Genomic DNA, 17105 nt, shown 5'->3' with positions numbered 1-17105 from the left:
CTTTAGACATTTCTGACTCGTCCCACTCCTGCATAAGTATATCTTTAATTCTTTGCTTAAATAATGACAAAAATGTTTGCTCACAACAAGCGCCTTGTTGCAACCAGACATATCCAAACCCAAGTCTAAATAAAGTATTTTTTACTAAAGACACCCAGCATTTTTTCCCCTTTCGTCTAAGTTAAACAACATCAAATATGCCTGTCTGGGTAATCGGTGCACATTCATATTCAGCAACCTTAACCAGTACTTGATACACCTTGTTGCACTATTTATACACAGTGGATAACGTCCTAATTCGCCGTATGCAAACTTGTTTGGTACTCTAAGTGGTATGTTCAAAAAACGTTTGCATGCAAAGGAATGAACCTTCTCAATATTATCAAGTCTGTTAAGACCCCACATCTCAGAAGCGTACAAAAGAATGGGTTGTACCTGAGCATCAAATATTTTGAAAAAAAACATCCTTTGGAAATATCATTCAGCTTCTTTATATATTTTATACAGTCAATGCATGCATGTTTGCCTTTTGCTGCTAAAATCCCTACTCCTTTGTTTATACTCCTTTTTGTCGTAAAAACAAACCCTGGATAATTATATTCATTCACTACTTCTAGAGATTTCCATCGAGATTCCACTTTTCATATCTTCCCAAAAAGCCACCTTTTCGAAAAAAAACATCACTTTAGTCTTGTCAGTATTTACATTCAAGAAGAGTGTTTTACATGCATTATTCAGAATATTAATTTGATTTTGCAGACCAATCGCAGTGTTAGATAGCAGTACAATATCATCCGCGAACAGAAGAATGAACAACTCTAATAAATCAGGCAAAAACTGAATTCCATGAATACCACTGATTTCAACTGCTGATGCAAATTCGTTAACAAATAACGAAAACAATTTAGGGCTTAACATACAACCTTGCCTTAAGCCAACGGGACAATGAAAAAACTCAGTCAACTTATCTTCAATACGTACGCAAGACGTAACACATTTATACATAGCAATGATAGCATTCATAAATTTTCCCTTTATACATTTCTGAATCAAAATATCAAACAAAGACTGACGTTGCACAGAGTCAAATGCTTTTCTCAGATTAACAAAACAGGCGTAAAGCTTGCCTCCCTTGTTTGATAAAGATTTCTCAATAACCGCGTTCAGAGTAAAAATATGATATGTTGTGGCATAACCACGCCTGAATCCAGCCTGTGACTCTGTTAACATATCATTTTCTTCAGCCCATTTGACAAGTCTTCCGTTTAGCACTGATGTATAACATTTGCTAATAAGACTGAGCAAAGACACGCCCCTATAGTTGTCTGTTGAACTACTTTTTTATAATTTGGAACAATTACTGCCTTCGCCCATTCATCTGGATACGTGCCCTTATCAAAGAGAATGTTAAACAGTTTTGTTAAAAAATGTACAGCAATATTATCAGCTGATTTTAACATTTCTGCCAAAATACTGTCCACACCACAAGCCTTGCCTTTTTTAAATTTCCGAATAGCATCTGCAACTTCTTGTTCTGAAATATCATGACTTAGTTCATCAGATATATTTGATTCCTCTGGTTGCACTTCACTAATGGCTCTGCTATCAGTAGTTATAACCTCGTTCTGAGTAAATAAATTCCGAAAGTGTTCAAACCATTCATTTTCTTTAATGTCTTTACATACTCCTATTTTCCTTCTTCCAGACACTTGCTTTGCTTCTTTCCAAATCTGTTTGCTGTCTTTGCTCAGTGATGCTAGACGTCTGGCTTTATCACGTCTATAGCTGACTTTCTTTACTTTACACAAATCCTTATATTCCTTCCGAGCTTTCACATAGGGTAATCGGTGCTTATCATCCTTGGTTTGTCTGAACATTGTTAACAATTGTCTGGCTTTGTGTTTTGCATCTTTACATTCAGCATCAAACCATGGGGCATCTTGCTGATCACTCCCAACACACACACGCTTCCTCATACATTCACTCGCTCTCAACAATACATTACTGAATAGTTCCAAAGCCTCATTTACACTGTAATCCAAAAGAGAAAACGCATGTACACACATATTCTGTAAATCGTCTGAATAAAAATTTTCTCTGAAACTGTTCTCCTTTGTTTGATCCCAAGCTAATCTGTTAATCCATCTAATATCATTCACTTTCTCAGTACAAGCAGTGTCTTCACTTTGAGCAATTGTAAACGATACAGGGAAATGCGGTGAGTCAATAAATGAAACTACCTTCAATGAGCGTACAAAATCCATAACACACAACTCTCTGGACATTATAACATAATCTATGGTACTTTCACCTGTAGACGAGACAAATGTTAATGAAACATCAAAAGCAAAATGACATAACCCGTTCAAAATAACACAATCAAATGCGGAACACATCTCTAACAAATCTTCATCAGATTTTCTCTTAAACAAATCATCTTCCTGAAAATACGACCAATCCCACTTGTCATTTTCGGTGCTGTCAGCTGAGGAAAGAGAGAGAGAGAGAGAGAGAGAGAGAGAGACAGAGACAGAGACAGAGACAGAGACAGAAACAGAGACAGAGAGACACAGAGAGAGAGAGAGAGAAGATAAGACAAGATAAGACAAAACAAGACAAAATTCTTTATTTCGAGGATAATAGATAAGCACTGGTGTGCTTTTTTTTACACCCATTCTCCAGAGAGAGAGAGAGAGGGGAGAGAGAGAGAGGAGAGAGAGAGAGAGAGAGAGAGAGAGAGAGAGAGAGAGAGAGAGAGAGAGAGAGAGAGAGAGAGAGAGAACCACTGTTCGTGGTTGTGCTTAACTGATTTTCATGCAGTGATAATGTTTATTCATGTTTGTCTGCTTCTTCGTTTCATTGTTTGTTGTTTCCCAAACAACCGTCTAAGACTCTTATGATGTCAAATCCAAAGAAAAGGGATGTCAGTCAACCAGATAACTCAGTTAGCGGCGGCCTAGTATTAATGGGCCAGATTAGGAAGTGCCCCTTCTTGGATTTTAGCGACATAATCATTCGTACAGGGAGTTTCACTTCTTCGTACTCCAGTGGTGCTTTGGGTGCTTATCTTTCATACAGGTTGATAAATCGAGGTCCTGTATGCAGCATACACTAAGCGTAGGTAACGGAATCCACGACAAGGAAAGCGTTGTCCCTTGGAAAACTGTAGAAAAGTCCACTTTGATAGTAAAACAAAATACTTGCAGACAGAGGAAAAAAAAGGGGTCGAGAGCAGCCAAAATTTCTCACAGTGTAACCAAAAACGAAGAAGAATGAATGAATGAATGAATGAATGAATCTTTAATGGGTAAAGAATTAGGCGCAGTAAAGGCCTTTTTTACAATTCTACCCATTTAACGACACAAAACATAAAAATAAAGAACGACACAAAACATAGAAATACAGAAATAAAATTACATAAAATGATTAGAACGACGAATAAGAATAGTAAATGGAATAGTCTATTAAAGGTAACAAAGCGATGGAAAAAAAATTGGTACATGTACGAACGTACTTACACACACACACGCACACACGCACACACACACACACACACACACACACACACACACACACACACACACACACACACACACACACACACACACACACACACACACAATTATAAAACAAGCAAACAAAGACATAAGTACACATTCACGCCCCCACACTCAAACACACACAAACACACGCACGCACTTACTGTTCATTTGCTAGCACGATCACACATACATTCAATTTTTCATTCATCATGGCATGGCAGCTAGTGGACTGAGTACAAGAAGCAAACAGGAAGAAGAAGAAGAAGAAGAAGAAGAAGAAGAAGAAAACAAACAAACAAACAAACACAGCACAACTGACACAGCACAAACGAAAAATGAATATCGAAGTATAGCTTAACCAGTTCCGTTATTTCGGACATAACATGATGGATAAAAGACCGACTGGATGAACAGAAAGAGAAGTCCAAGTCATAGACGATCATACATGTCGTTCTTCGAGCAGTTTATAGCACTGTTGATCAAAATTTCACATGGGATGCTTTTTATTTATTTATTTATTTTTATTATCATTATTTTATTTTAATCATATTCTAAACTAAGAACAGCAAGTTGTATTTTGGCTTTGTTGACTTGAAAAAGGCGTTGAGTAGGCAGTTCTCAGGAAAGGTGGTGTAAAATGGAAATGACTTAATGCTCGTGGAGGTATTTATGACATGATAATGCTGTAAAAGTAGCGAATCGATACAGATATCTAGCAATATATTTTACAACAAAACTGGGTGTTACAAGTGCTTTGTATGAGGGATACAGAAGTACCAGGTTCATGGAGGATATGTACTCAAATAGCAACCTCTCACTGGCTCCACAGCTAAAGGTTGGTCAGCAGTAGTTTGTTTTTGTTTGTTTATTTGTCTGGTTGGCTTTTTGTTTGTTTGTTTCTGATGTTTTTCAACTTTACCAATTCAAAACTTTCATAGGCACATACGCTCCGGGGAAAAAAAAGTTATTTAACCTTCTCTCCGTCTCTCTGTCAATGTCTAACTGTCTGTCTGTATCTGTTTCTGTCAGTCTGTATGTTAGTCTATAAGTCTCTTTGTTTGTCACCCCCACACCCTCTCTCTCTCTCCCCTCCCCTCTTTCCCCTACACCCCCCCTCCCAACACTCCTCGCTCTCTCCCAATACATCCTGCCCACCTTCTCTCTCTCTCTCTCCTCCCCTCTTTCCCCTACACCCCCCCCCCCAACACTCCTCGCTCTCTCCCAATACATCCTGCCCACCTTCTCTCTCTCTCTCTCTCTCCTCCCCTCTTTCCCCTACACCCCCCCTCCCAACACTCCTCGCTCTCTCCCAATACATCCTGCCCACCTTCTCTCTCTCTCTCTCTCTCCTCCCCTCTTTCCCCTACACCCCCCCTCCCAACACTCCTCGCTCTCTCCCAATACATCCTGCCCACCTTCTCTCTCTCTCTCTCTCTCCTCCCCTCTTTCCCCTACCCCCCCCCCCCCCCCCCCCGCCCCAAACACTCCTCGCTCTCTCCCAAAACATCCTGCCCCCCCCCGCCCCCTTAATCCCCCACCCCTCCTCCTCCCCGGGTCCCTCTCTCTTGTTTAATGACAATCGATTAGAACACTGTAAATGATGGGGTTTTTTTTTCATCACTATCAATCAGAAATGGCTTTCATCATCTATGACATCCGCCTTGAAAGGGACTGGCACATCCTGATGTGAACCTTATAAAAGAGACAGGAAAGAACCCAGCCCACCATCGCTCTTCTTCGTGTAGTCATCGCTGTTGTCTTCACCCGAACTTCCAAGCAAGTATATTTTTTGTTGTTGTTGTTTTGTTTTGTTTTTCTTTGTGGCAGAAGCTTTTTAGATAGTGCACTCTGCTAAATACAGCGTAGCTTTCTGCTATCATCAGCACTGACTGTATCAGCGCTCATCAGCGCTGAAGACTGACGAAAACATTTTCATCATAAGATTGGGTTTTTTTTTTGGTTTTGTTTTGTAATACATATGACATCAGTTTTAAGAAGCCGATGGTGACTTATATCCAAAACACGCTGCTTTGTTTTTTAAATGTTTTCCCCCTTTTTTCTTTTTTTTCCTTTCTTGTTCTGATTTGGAGTTATATAGCTTTACGTTTCTACCTCATAACCACGTAAATATAAGCTGTGGCCAGTACGTTGAATAATAAAATAAAAACAAAAGGAGGGGGTTGGGGGTGGGGGGACGTTTGTTGGATTATCAAAGGCCTTTGTTAGGTTATATAGCCTTTGTTTCATTTATGGGATGTTTAAAGGGTGCATTGTTTTTAGGTCGTGTGCCTTTGTCCACTTTAAGAAGCGGGAGAGTTTTGTATATTGTTTGAAACATAACTTTCAAACTTATAGCAGTTTGGGTGGATGAAAACAAAATACGGTGAAAATGTAAAACAACACCAGGACTACATGATAAAATCACACCAGAACAAGAACAAACAGACAAACAAAATATAAAAACAACAACAACAACATAAGAGAAGAGAGGCAAGGCCTTCAAGACTCACTTGTGATACACTTTAAAAAAATCTAATCGTTAAACTGTGTTAAAAGAAAAAGAAAGAAAAAAGAGTCCTAACGGCAATTTTGAACCCCGCGTGTTCGGGTGAGAAGAACCTGTCTTACCCATTACACTATCATGGCTCCGTAACTGATGTTCAAAAATATAATACTTAAACATGCTTTTTTAAAGGGCGACAAATCGATTCCGGTATTCGCAGTGAGAACGCTGTTTAAATCATACTATTCTGGTGTATCTAAGGCATTAAAAAATCTTTAAGGGCAATTAAAAATTCTTTTTAAGTCCGCCGTAAAGGAGACGTGGCTATCGCCGCAATGACACTGCAACATTTAGCCGTTTTCTCTGGATCTAGATAGATGCACAAGTTTAGTTACACCCTGTTGACACGGTCGATTCAATTTCTCTTTTATGTTCATTCTAGTTCTATAGTTTTAAAATTGAGTATTTTGTTAAACTAATAACACGTAGAGCCAAGTACAAGTACTTCTAAACGTCCTACGAAGTGAAAAGGACTTCATTTTGAGAAAAGTCAAGCCTGGAAATGTTTACGTTTCATCAATTCAAGGGCATTAACTCTCATGGTTTATTATTTTAACTGTGAATTCCGACTGATTCTGTGGATATTTTTTTATGGCAGTTTGGGGCATAATCCAGTAAGTGATGAGGCATTCACAAACCTTTCTCTGAATAAATATTTAACGGTCTCTTTCTCCAACTTTCCATCACATGTTATCGTGTATTGTCGATTGAACATAGGATTGAACGGGCAGGTCAACAACTTGAAACAAAATGGCGTCGTTCGCGTTCGCGAAGAATATGAGCACGCGCTTTGAATATGTATAAATATGTGTACACAATTGATTTTTGCCCATGACCTTCAGGACTCAGCGAGTAGATCTATAAAGTCCACTCGTCGTATTGATTTTAGTATTTTCCGAAAAATACCACTTGGAGAATGAACATAGTGAAAGCCCTGTACACTGAAAGTAAAACACACAAGCTTTTTATGTATTGAGTATAATTTCAAAATGTAATGTTTAAGATGAGAAAGATCAGTTTAAAGCAAATTAACCCTCCTAGCATTAATTACATATTATTTTCCCTTTTTTACTATCTGCACCAAAGACATGCAAAATAAATATAGCTTCCTTGATTAGCAAAAGAAGTTCCTGTTTGAACAAAAAAATGATAAAAATGACTGCTCTTGTTGTTGTGTCAGAATACCAGATCAAAGTGGCAAGTGTAGGGAATAAATAAAATAAATATAACAGTAAATTCAGTTTGCATATAATTTGGCTTCTTTTTTATTTTTTGTGCCCATCCCAGAGATGCAATATTGTTTTAAACACGATGACTGGAAAGAACTGAATTTTTCCTATTTGTATGCCAAATTTGGTGTCAACTGACAAAGTATTTGCAGAGAAAATGGCAATGTTAAAGTTTACCACGGACACACACACACACACACACACACACACACACACACACACACACACACACACAACCGAATACCGGGGTAAAACCTAGACTCACTTTGTTTGCATCAAGCATACACATATTGTATACAATAATTTCGACCGGCATTTGGGGTCTCATTGTTACTCCGTATGCAGCAATCATAAACTGGATCATTCTCAAAATGATGCTTTTACGAGAAAAAAAATAAAAGTATTTGAATCTAACAACAAGAAAGCAAATCAAAGACGAGGAAATTCACACTTGAAAGAAAAACATAACCTACTTCTAAAGTGGTATAGCGAAAACAAAATGTGGATGCCATGCCAGTTTGGTAACTGAGAAGGTGTTGATCCTGATGACGATCTTCATTTATTTTATCGCTAAAATAGTTCGTGCAAATGTAAAATAAAATTAGAAAAAAGAGAATAAAATGCACACTTTAATATTACTTACATTTTGAAAACGTCGTATTTCTTTTATGAAATTGATTAATTTTGTAAATATGCTGATATACACAGTCTCATTACAATATTCCAAAGAAGAAAGGTTAGTGGATGCCATGACAATGACATCTACTTATGCTATCCAACGAAATCAAGTCCATACTTGTTAATAATTCTATTGCACAATTCATGTCTTAAATTTGCACCTTTTTCCTCGTACGAATTAAGCATGATGGATGCATTTATGTACCCACCAAAAATGTGAAATAAAACATATTTTAGTCGCATGGCCTTAAACAATGCTCTCTTCTTCATCTTCTTCGTTCGTGGGCTGCAACTCCCACGTTCATTCGTATATTAAACGAGTGGGCTTTTACGTAAACAATGCTGTCAAATCACCCAACACACAAATGTATGGAACTTTATCACACAAATTAAACCCATGGACCACTCACATATTGTTTTTATTTGAGTTACAGACTTTGGAAACGCACAACCAATCCCATGTTTTGTGGCACTGTTCCCCTCGGTATGACTCTGCTCACTCTGGTTATATAATCAGAGAATGAAAATGACATAAGCTTACCGTTGGACCAACAGCAAAGTGAGGGATGTATGATCAATGCGTTTCTCCGCTGCAATGGGAGTTTATTTACAGCCTAGTCTGTAGTACCATGTCTCAAACTCGGAGGCTGTGATGCACTGGCTCTCAGTGCCTCTGCCTTGGGGGATTGTTGGCCTCTGGTGACCGTCCAGTCCTGACTGTCCTAAAGCCCTCTTGGCCGAGAGAGTGGGGATGCAACTTGGGCGAGACACTCTCCACCATAATGAAACAGTTACCGCATCTGCTGTTCAAGCGGCCGAAGTCGATCACGATTGACAACAATACATGTACCCCCACCAGGGAGTGTGTGCGTTTACTGCTTTTTGTTTCTTGGTTTGTCTGTCACACAAAACAAAGTCGTGGACAGAGTTGGGATTACCTGTCGACTAAGAAACAGTCTGTCACATGTCTTTTGATGGGGATTGGGGGTGGTATGCAGATCTGGGACATCTATAAATGACCAAACATTATTGGAAACAAAAAACGTATTAAATAACTATGTGATATTTCGAGAAAACATTGATTGATATCCTTAGAAAGCATTGGAAGGTCAGGACAAAAGATCGCGGTAAACTACATAGATATTTCTGTCGTGAAATCGGAGGCCATTGGAGAGAGATATAATATAGATGTTGGTGTTATGAAAATGTAGGCCATTGGATAGAGATATAATATAGATGTTGGTGTTATGAAATCGTAGGCCATTGGATAGAGATCAACGGTGTATGCCTTGCTCTCATAAAATGATAGGCCATAGTCTATGTCACCATCACTGTCGCTGGTCAGGTAAATGATTGCCATTTTCATATTGTTTAAGGTTAAGAGATGAACTTATCGTAGAGACAGATGAAGGTGAATGTCATTTTGATGTGATATGTTCTTTGATCACATTTTTCGCTGCTATGTCAACCTAATCATTGTAGTGAAAAGAACATTAAGATGGTATCAAGTAGAACGTTAACTCTGTACCTCTAATTGAAAGTAAGTGAATCATATTGTTTTTCTGTGTTTTTTTTTATACAATTTCTGATCGCGTTTGCAATTTTAACGAATCAGGAGCTAAAAGCACTGATTCTGAAACAACGCAAAAAAAATGAATCTGCAGTATAACCCGAGGATAGTTTCAGCTAGTAATTTAACTTCATTAGAATTGCAAAATGTTCATCAGTGGAAATTGATTTGTTTTATCCAAAATGGAATATTTCTCTGTTCTTAAATCTGGTATTCTGTAAACCGAGACTGCTATGTTTTTAATTAACGAACCATCTGTTGTTGTTTTTTTAAATGATTTAATGAATTGGGTAATCATTTTCAATGTTGCATTTAACACGACCTGCCAGCAAATTCATACTTTTTACTCTTTTTTTTCTTTTTCAAATCAATATTAAGCATATCAGATTTATAGATATTGGTTCCGTTGCGGGATCAATGCCAGCATGCTCATTATATCGGCAGTATACGGTGCTAGTGTCACTTGAGGCGAAATTGATGTGTGTGTGTGTGTGTGTGTGTGTGTGTGTGTGTGTGCGTGCGTGCGCGAGTGTGTGCGTGTGTGTATGTGTGCACGCGTGCGTGCGTGCGTTTGTGTGTGTATGTGTGTGTGTGTGTGTGTGTGTGTGTGTGTGTGTGTGTGTGTGTGATGCAGGATGCGTATTGTTGTGGCTCTGCTGTTCATGATGGTGTGTGCCACCATGTTGTCTGAGACGGAGGCAGGATGGTGGAGAAGGGTGAGTATAGTATTGTGCTGTCTTGTCTTGCCTTGGTCTTGTCTTATGTCGTGATGTGTTGTGCTTGGAATGTACTTCTGAATGAATGGAAACGGATGTACTTATCCTTACTTTCTATATCTGACTGCCGATTTCGTTTAAACATGTCAAGCAGTCTGGGTTTAAATTCTGAAATAAACGTTTGTTCATACCCTACACCTTGACACATCCACACATATGCAAAACCATTTTCTGACAAAACGTTTATCACACAAGAAGCCCAGTTTTCTTTCTCTATCTGGTATATTATCATATCGTATGCCTGTTTACAAAGTCTACTTTCAGGCAAATTCAAATGTTTAGACCAATACTTAACACACTTTACATAAATGTTCACAAAGGGTACCTCCTGATTGCGACACAAAAACCCTTTTTGAGGCATGTACTGGAACACCTACGAACGTTTTACTGCAAATGTGTTATACTCTCTCCATCTGCTTTTTTGTCGAATCCCCAAATTTCAGCTGCATACGTAAGTATTGGTTCAATTTGAATCATTCCCCGTAGCACATTAACATCAATACAGTCGACTTGTTTTTATTGTCTTAAAGTATTTCCAACATGCCTTTCTTGTTTTTACGACAGGTTTCATCCCTTGTCAAGTTATGGCTTAATGTAGCTGTAAACAGTAACCCCAACTTCTTGTAAGAATTTACAACTTTCAGTTCTACTTTATCATCATACCATTTCTCACTAGCAGACAAGTGACCTCCCTTGCGAAAAAATGATAACATTTGTTTCATCAAATTTCGCTGTTCAGCACAAATATCTTCTTGTTTTAATACATTTGATTGATTTTAAAGTCCCCAAAGTTCCCAGACAAACAAACAAACAAACAACAACAACAACAAAAAACAAACAAACAAACAAATTGAAGTCATTTAAAAACCACGTCTACCTTTCCTTGATAGCTCAATTCCTAATTCATTGATAAAAAAGAAAAAGAAAACATATTTGGGCTCAGCAACAATCCTTGCTTTACCCCACGAGGACACGAAAAAAGTCACTATATGCACACTTAACACGCGCACATGCAACCACTGAATAATATACACCCCTCAAAGCTTTATACAACTTGCCATTTATAGTATTGTTTCGCAAAACATTCCATAATCTATCACGCTTAATGGAATCAAAGGCTTTCTTTAAGCCGATAAAGGCTATGTATAGTTTCATGTTGCTAAAAAAGATACTTCTGCACCAGTGGAAACAATGTGAAGATATGATCAATGGTATGAGAATAAGCTGTAAGTCCTGCTTATTCCTCAACATATTTTTCTTCTCTATCTGTCCATTTGGTTAATCTTTTATTCAGAATATGTATATAAACTTTACTTATTATAATTTATGGGATTGTTCCACGATAGTTGTCGGCGTTACCAACGTCACCTTTCTTATGTAATGGTACGGTAATAGATGTATCCAACTGCAAAGAAAAAGTCCCACTTTAAAAAGGTTTGTTGACTAAAGCAGAAAGAAAATCTACAACACCTAAATTGGCATGTTTTAAGATTTGTCTGGCCCAGCACTTTTCCCACATTTCAGTTTTGAGAGAGAGAGAGAGAGAGAGAGAGAGAGAGAGAGAGAGAGAGAGAGAGAGAGAGAGAGAGAGAGAGAACAGTGGACTGCCCCCCCCCCCCCCCCCCAAAAAAAAAAAAAAAATAATAATTAAAAAAAAATAAATAAATAAATAAATAAATAACAACAAACCAACCAAACGGGAATTCCCGATCAGTGTCCACAGGCTGTCTGACGTCAACGTCACTCTCTTGGTTACAGGCCAAGGACTGGGCCAAGGAGCACGTCAGAGTGCAGGTACGGTACCAGCATCAGTTTAAAAGGTCAGACGATGTGTCTTCGCCAGGCTGCACGGCAGAGGAACTACTTCAGCGGTATGGATGTAGTGTAGAAGTGTCCGAGGATCAAACTGCCGCTCACAAGGATGACAGTGATGCAAATGATGGTTTGTGGCCTTTTTTTTTTCTATCGAACTTAGTGTTATCGCCAACAACCTTTCAGTATATCATAAGTGGGTAGTGGACCATAGCACATAATATGGTTTTGATTATGCATGATGATGATTACGATGATGAAAAAAAACAAAAACAAAACAAATATATATATATATATATATACATACATACATAGTATTATTATCTTTTAAAATAGCCATATATTTTGTGTCGGCTGAATTTGTGTGTGAAAGTCAGCTACAATGATCATCAAAATAAGAGTCGAAAACCATTGAAAATAAGCTACAACATCCACTCATGGGAAAACCGCTTTAACTCTACCACATTAAAAAATGTTCCTGGATTTAGGATATTAAGAAATAGGAAGTTACTCCTGATTATGCTTTTTTTTTTTTTTTTGGTTTGTTTTTTTGTTATCACGCGTATAGTTTTTTTTCTTATTATCTTTATTTTCAGCATCGTCGTTGTTGCAGTCACCATACTGGTTGTCGGTGTCACTAAAAGACATCGTTTATTAGCTTTGTGTTTTGACATCCATTTCTACAGACAAAGACGTAAAATTGAAGACTGTATAACCAGACACAATACCACGCATAAAGCCAGAATAGATTACCTGCTGGTGTCAGCCATTAAAAAAAAGCAGTAACGACACGGATCTCTGTGAAGAAACATCCAGCATCCAGTCTGGTTGAAACGGGACACTGACTCTCTCCCTTCAAACGTAAACAAAATGGGCGACAATGCAGCGTTTAACTGCAGCTGACCTCAGTGAAAGTAAACCTAAGGATGGTTCCTACATTGAAGAGGTGGAAGAATGCCATTGTCTCTGGCGAGGAAAGCAGAAGGCAGAGTCATTCTGATACCCCCTTGGGCCTCAAGCTCTGCTTACATCAGAGATCAACATGAACACACACTTACAGTTGGACAAAATAATAATAATAATAATAGTCCTAATTCATAACTTTTCTATGGCGCGATATCCAGTACTGATGCCGCTCAAGGCGCCTTATATCATCGATCCAGATATACACATAACATAAAACATTGCAACAGCTCAATCCAATGCGTTCACAGAATGAATTAAAAAAAAAAAAAAAAAAAAAGGACGATCCACCAAACAATAAAAATATCAAGTAAATAATGTTTAGATTAAAAAAAGAAATACATTCCTTAAAAACATACAATTTTAGACACACACATACCTGCGCGCACACACTCACACTCGCACACACACACACACACACACACACACACACACACACACACACACACACACACACATGCACGCGCGCGCGCCCAGACACATTGAATATATCAAATGCACTAAAACAGGATTACGTGAGTATAAATATCTCTAGCACAAAACTCCATGTGGTCAACAGACTTCGGACTATCCATCGTGCTGAGTACAGAAATGTTTGCGGAAAAGGTGCGTTTTGAGATCTGACTTGAAGGCTGGAGATCAGGAGCATTTCTGAGTGACGATGGCAAATAATTCCAAATTTGGGGTATTTGAGCCCTAAAAGACCTATTCCCTGCACATTTTAAATTAGTTCTTGGGACTTTAAGTAACAGTTCAGAACTGGATCTTTGCGTTCTACATGGTTCGTATGTTTCCAGCACAGAGGAGAGATATGGGGGAAGAGATTCATCAAAATGTCGGAAGGCAAGTGTCGCTAGTTTATAGTGGATGCTGGACTCTATAGGAAGCCAGTGTAATTGATGCAAAAGAGGTGTGACATGATCATATTTCTTTTCGCTAGGACAAGTCGTGCAGCATTGTTCTGTACTTTCTGTAGTCTAATAAGAGAGGAAGATGGTAAACGTGCTAAGGTTTATTGCAGTTATCTAGTCTGGACAGGACAAAAGAGGAAACCAACTGAGCCATGTTTTTTTTTCCCGTTCAGTATGGTCTGACTGAGGCTCAAGGCCTGACGAAGCGCGTTGGGTTACGCTGCTGGTCAGGCATCTGCTTGGCAGATGTGGTGTAGCGTATATGGATTTGTCCGAACGCAGTGACGCCTCCTTGAGCAACTGAAACTGAAACTGAGGCTAGTCTGCGAAGATAAAAATTGCATGAGCGACACAGGGATGAAATGTGGCCAGCCATGGTCAAGGTCTGATTTAGACCCACAGCAAACGTGCGCTGTATGATGAATTCTTTCGCCACTGCAATGGCAGTTCATTTGCAGCTTAGTCTTTTGTGAAGGACAGTGACTTCTCAAACCAGGAGTCAACAGTGCATTGGAATTTAGCGCTACATCCTGAGAGGCTGAAGAAAGGGAGGAAACTGGAGTTAAAGGACTGTCTAGCGGCAAAAGGGGAAAGATGATGTATTGAAACATAGCAACGGTCATCAAATATATGCTGGCATCATTATGTGCATTTCCTTTCCTTTCTTTTCTTTTCAGATGGTACCCTGGATGAGCAAGAAGCGAAAAAGTATGAGCTCCTGCTTCTGACAGGTAAGAAAGACAGAGAGAACGAGAGAGACAGACAGACAGACAGGCAAACAAACAGACAGGTAGTCAGACAAACAGACAGTTAGTCAGACAGACAGTTAGTCAGACAGATAGACATATAAATAAAATAAAGAGGGGTCGAAAAATTGTAGTATGCAAAAAGCATTATAATGTATTACAATGTCATAGCAAGTTATGTAAATCCATGTAATGTAGTGTGTGCGCGCGCGCGGGTGTGTGTGTGTGTGTGTGTGTGTGTGTGTGTGTGTGTGTGTGTGTGTGTGTGTGTGTGTGTGTGTGTGTGTGTGAAATGAAAGGAAAATGAACATAAGCAAACAAAGTGACAAACCAACAAAAATAATTTAACGACCCCCCCCCCCCCCCCCGCCCCCCACAGAGAAATCTGTTGTGATAAAAAGATATATAAATACAAATACAGTGGAATGCAGTGCAGTGCAGCACGACCCTATGCAACGCAACACAACGCAACATAATGTAACGCAACGCAACGCAAACTAACACAACACGTCTTTTGCAAGTGCCTGAATCCCCTTAGTGTGTATACGCATTAATAAGATCAAACACACGCGTTAAAGTTCCTGTGATCCATGTAAGCGTTCAGTGGGTAATGGAAACAAGAACATACCCAGCATGCACCCCCTCACCTGCGCCCCCCCCCCCCCCCCCCCCCCCCCCCCCCCCCCCGCCCCCCTCCTCGAAAACGGAGAATGCCGGCCTCTATGGTGGGATAAAAAAAATAAATGGACACATCATTAAATTAATGCTGATAAACAGACAGATAGAATTAAAGTGAGCAGATTGTGTCATATTCTATTGTATAATAATTTTTGTCACAACAGATTTCTCTGTGTGAAATTCGGGCTGCTCTCCCCAGGGAGAGCGCGTCACTACACTGAGAGCGCCACACATTTTTTTTTTCCTACATGCATTTTCTTTCTTTATTTTCCTATCGAAGTGGATTTTTCTACAGAATTTTGCCAGGGACAACCTTTTTGTTGCCGTGGGTTATTTCACATATACTAAGTGCATGCTGCACACAGGACCTCAGTTTATCGTCTCATCTGAATGACTAGCTTCCAGACCACCACTCAAAGTCTAGTGGAGGCGGTGGGGGGTGAAGGAATACTGGCGACTGAGCCGTGATTCGAACTAGTGCGCTCAGATTATCTCGCTTCGTACGGGGGCGCGTTACCTCTAGACCATCACTCCACATACATAGATAATGAAATAAAAAAGAAATACGGAAAATGGAAACAATAATAATAATGATGATAATAACATCTTATACAACACAAGGCACTGATCACAATCCGTTGTTTTCTTTCTCCACAGAGCTTCTGGAAGAATGCCTGAAGCAGGTGGATCAAGCAGAGGGGGGCGCGGAGTGATGATGTGAGACGCCCACAGAACCCCGTGCTGCTCCAGATCGTAACAGTGGTCCATGGCCATAAATAAGTCAACAGTGTTCTTGTGAGGGTGGGGCGGGGGTGGGGGTGAGGTGGGTGGGTGGGTGGGTGGGTAAATGTCGGGCGGGTTGTGGGTAGAGGTATAGGTGGAAGGAAGGTGGGTGTGCAAGTGGGTGGAAGGGAGGGGCGGGTGTGATGCAGCTTTCTTGCGGTAATTGTGTTCCTTGGTAATTATCTCTCCCTCTCTCTTTCTCTGTGTCTGTGTGTGCCTGTCTCTCTCTATCCCCACCCTCCCCTTTCTCTCTCTCTTTCTCTCTCTCTCTCTCTCTGTGTTGCTCTCTCTCTATCTCTGTCTGTCTCTCTCTCTTTGTGCCTGACTCTCTCTCTACCCCCACCCTCTCTCTCTGTCTCTATCTGCCTGTCTGTCCGTCTCTCTCTCTCTCTCTCTCTCTCTCTCTCTCTCACTCTCTCTCGTTTAATGTATACTTCGGTTTTCATCTTGATTCGTTTCTCAGCTCTCATTTAAAAAAAAAAGAAAAAAAGAAAGATAAATTATTATATAAATTATGGTATATTATCAATACAAATGAAGTCCCCCATATTTTCTTTCGTATCTCATCATAACACACACACACACACACACACACACACACACACACAAGCGCACACGCGCGAACTCGCATGCATGAACCACACCACTTCACTTCCTATATCCAACACCTTACCCCCTTGCCCCCATACCCCCCCCCCCCCAACACGCCCCTCCCGTCCCCCCGCAGGGCACATGTGACTGGTGTGAAAAAAGAATAATAAAAAAGAGATTGATCCAGAAAATTGAATGGAGCAGGCATTCCAAGTTGAATGCAATAAAATTTGAACTGAACTGACTTGTGGTCTGGGTTTTTT

At 39.6% G+C, this 17105-nt stretch overlaps 2 protein-coding genes across 3 annotated transcripts in view; one reads left to right on the top strand and one right to left on the bottom strand.

The window, feature by feature from the left end:
- Positions 1-17105, bottom strand: part of LOC143298639 (gamma-aminobutyric acid receptor subunit beta-like) — a 353929-nt gene that overhangs the window by 201187 nt on the left and 135637 nt on the right. The gene's annotated exons all lie outside the window — the stretch shown is intronic.
- LOC143298785 (uncharacterized) lies at positions 5243-17082 on the top strand. 2 transcript variants are annotated; one of them, XM_076611746.1, is made up of 5 exons: positions 5243-5318; positions 10217-10298; positions 12117-12300; positions 14722-14775; positions 16126-17082. In XM_076611746.1, exons 2-5 carry the CDS (start codon positions 10218-10220, stop codon positions 16179-16181), a joined length of 375 nt encoding a protein of 124 aa, XP_076467861.1. In that variant the 5' UTR covers positions 5243-5318; position 10217; the 3' UTR covers positions 16182-17082. The 2 variants fall into 2 exon arrangements, with proteins under 2 accessions (XP_076467861.1, XP_076467862.1); XM_076611747.1 differs by having other exon boundaries at positions 5255-5322.

The sequence above is a fragment of the Babylonia areolata genome, chromosome 24 (assembly GCF_041734735.1).
Source record: "Babylonia areolata isolate BAREFJ2019XMU chromosome 24, ASM4173473v1, whole genome shotgun sequence".
Classification (NCBI taxonomy): Eukaryota; Metazoa; Mollusca; class Gastropoda; order Neogastropoda; family Buccinidae; genus Babylonia; species Babylonia areolata.
The sequence above is the reverse complement of the archived record's forward strand: the minus strand, read 5'-3'. Positions and strand labels throughout refer to the sequence as shown.

Bases quoted from the DNA above. Each gene is read 5' to 3' on its own strand.
- LOC143298785 (XM_076611746.1), top strand. From the start codon at position 10,218: ATGCGTATTGTTGTGGCTCTGCTGTTCATGATGGTGTGTGCCACCATG. The intron at 12,301-14,721 runs GTTTGTGGCCTT...TTTTCTTTTCAG, and splicing joins TGACAGTGATGCAAATGATG to ATGGTACCCTGGATGAGCAA. The intron at 14,776-16,125 runs GTAAGAAAGACA...CTTTCTCCACAG, and splicing joins TGAGCTCCTGCTTCTGACAG to AGCTTCTGGAAGAATGCCTG.